The following is a 2,241-nucleotide window of genomic DNA, read 5'->3' as shown; positions in this document are numbered from 1 at the left end:
CTGTTTAAGAGAGAGTTGGCCATAGATTATGATACTATGACTAATATGAAAAAGGGGCATTAAAAGAGAACCAATAAGCAAGCATAATGTGGTGTCATCCCTGGTGGATCAAAGCATGGGACATGCCATCTTTCCCAACTGAAAGAAATTAGATATTTATTCATTTTTTAAAAAATATTTTATTTATTTATTTCAATTTCTATCCCACCTTGCCTGACAAGCAATTTTTTAAAATAAATTTACAGATATAAATACAATAAGGAGAAAGAACAAACACAGAAAAAAATACAAAAAAACACTCATGGCAAGGTATAACAGTTGCAAACATTCAAACAAATTCAGCTTTTCATGTTGGAAATCAATACATCTTAACTCCCTACGTTTGTTTACTATGAAATAGCACAAGAATATGTGTCATCCACCCTGTTTTATGCTAGTCTAGAGGAATGCAAAATGAGCAAAATACAGGGAAATAAAACTAACAATTTTGAATGGTGGTATAAGGATCTCTGACACAAACAAAATTATTGGCTAGGACTTGTGATGCAAGATGCCTTCCATTGGAGCTAGAAGACCTTAAGGGATCTGTTTCAAATAATTTTTGTTCCAAGTGGGAACCCTAACTCCAAGCATCACATTTTGAGCACTGGAAGAAAAGGAAAGCAAAAAAGTCCTCCAAGTGTCCACCACCTTCTGCTTGAGCTTTACAGAATAAAAAAAAGTACATTATATTGTGTATACCCCAAATTACAAAAACAGTAAAGAAAATCATCTAGAAATGATCATTCAACACAGTTTTCCTAGAATAATTTGACTGGAGCTGGTTTGGGGAAAATGCCCAAAATCCATGAGCTTTAACAATGCAGTCTTGATGCCTTTGTTTCTCATGCTCTAAAGATGAATGGATTCAGCAATGGAGGTAATATAGCATAGATTATTGCAAAAAGGATATCAAGATCAGAGGATGTATTAGCAGGAGGCCTTAAGTAAGCAAACATTCCAGTGAGAACAAGCAGACACACCACAGTGAGGTGGGGAAGGCAAGTGGCGAGGGCTTTTTTCCTACTGTGCACAGAAGGCATTCGGAGTAGTGTTGCAAAAATTTTCATGTAGGTAATGATGATGAAGATAAAACATCCTCCAGCTATGGTACAATTCAATATAAGAAATCCAACTTCTATTCGATATAAATCTGAACATGAGAGTTTCAGTATCTGTGGGACTTCACAAAAGAACTGATTGATCCTATTGGAGCAAAAGGTGATGACAAAAGTGCGACTGGTGTGTAATATGGCATAAAGGGTACCACTAATCCATGCACTGGCTGCCATCTGAATGCAGGCTCCTTCATGCATGATTGTCTCATATTGCAATGGACTGCAGATAGAAACATACCGATCATGTGCCATTACTGTTAGGATGGCAAAATTTGACACTGCAAGTAAGAAGTAGAAAAATACTTGAGCCACACATCCTAAATAAGAAATGGATGTAGTGTTCAGGAGGGAATTGGCCATAGCTTTAGGTACAATGGAAAAGGAAGAAATTACATCCTCTTACCTCTTCTGCTGGTGCAACTCTCCTGATTTCAGAAGAAAGAGGAACAATTACCATTTACCTCCACCTCAGTACATCCCTTTCAACAGGCATGGCTATTAGTTTGTAGTCAGTGGTTCATGACCCAGGGAATGACTGTTACCCCTACCAGCTTTGATTTAAGAAACTGAATAGCTAACTTCAAATGGTAGGCCTCAGAAAGCGTTGGGGTAATAACGAAGATTATTACCTATGTCTACTGGGATTTTCCCCTTTATGAGAGCTCTTAATAACCAGTCCAAGGGTAGAATAGAGAATAAAATAGAAACAGGATATTTAGCGAATGTAACACACAAGAAGCATACATGGAACATACACACATACACGATCTGTGGAAATAAAGAGAGCAGTGGGATATTAGCGGGGGTTGAGGTGATAGCTAACTTTCCTTGAAACATCTGTGAAGAAGGAGAGATGACAAAATGACCAGTGCTTCACTGAGAGAAAGGACTCAGTATATGGTAGTGCTTGTTAATGGGCACCTGAGATAATACAAACAATGTAGTGGAGTTTCGCAGGGCTAGTCATACCCAAAAACATGTCCAGAAGGCTTGCTAATGTGAGGGATCCCTCAGAACAAAGAATTCATGAAATTAATCAGGGGTATGATGGAAATACTCAGGGGTAAGGCAATGTAGCTTTGGG

The 2,241-nt window shown here is 38.0% G+C and overlaps 1 protein-coding gene across 1 annotated transcript; it reads right to left on the bottom strand.

The window, feature by feature from the left end:
- Window positions 1-884: 884 nt before the first annotated feature.
- Window positions 885-1,526, bottom strand: LOC107108035 (olfactory receptor 14A16-like; the record flags this gene model as incomplete). Its single annotated transcript, XM_015408422.1, has 1 exon — window positions 885-1,526. A coding segment is annotated over one exon (642 nt), but the record flags the coding sequence as incomplete, so codon positions are not given.
- Between the last annotated feature and the right edge of the window lie 715 nt (window positions 1,527-2,241).

This window comes from Gekko japonicus, unplaced genomic scaffold (assembly GCF_001447785.1).
Source record: "Gekko japonicus isolate JY-2015 unplaced genomic scaffold, Gekko_japonicus_V1.1 scaffold6867, whole genome shotgun sequence".
In the NCBI taxonomy this organism is placed as follows: domain Eukaryota; kingdom Metazoa; phylum Chordata; class Lepidosauria; order Squamata; family Gekkonidae; genus Gekko; species Gekko japonicus.
This window is presented reverse-complemented; position numbering and strand designations above follow the sequence as displayed.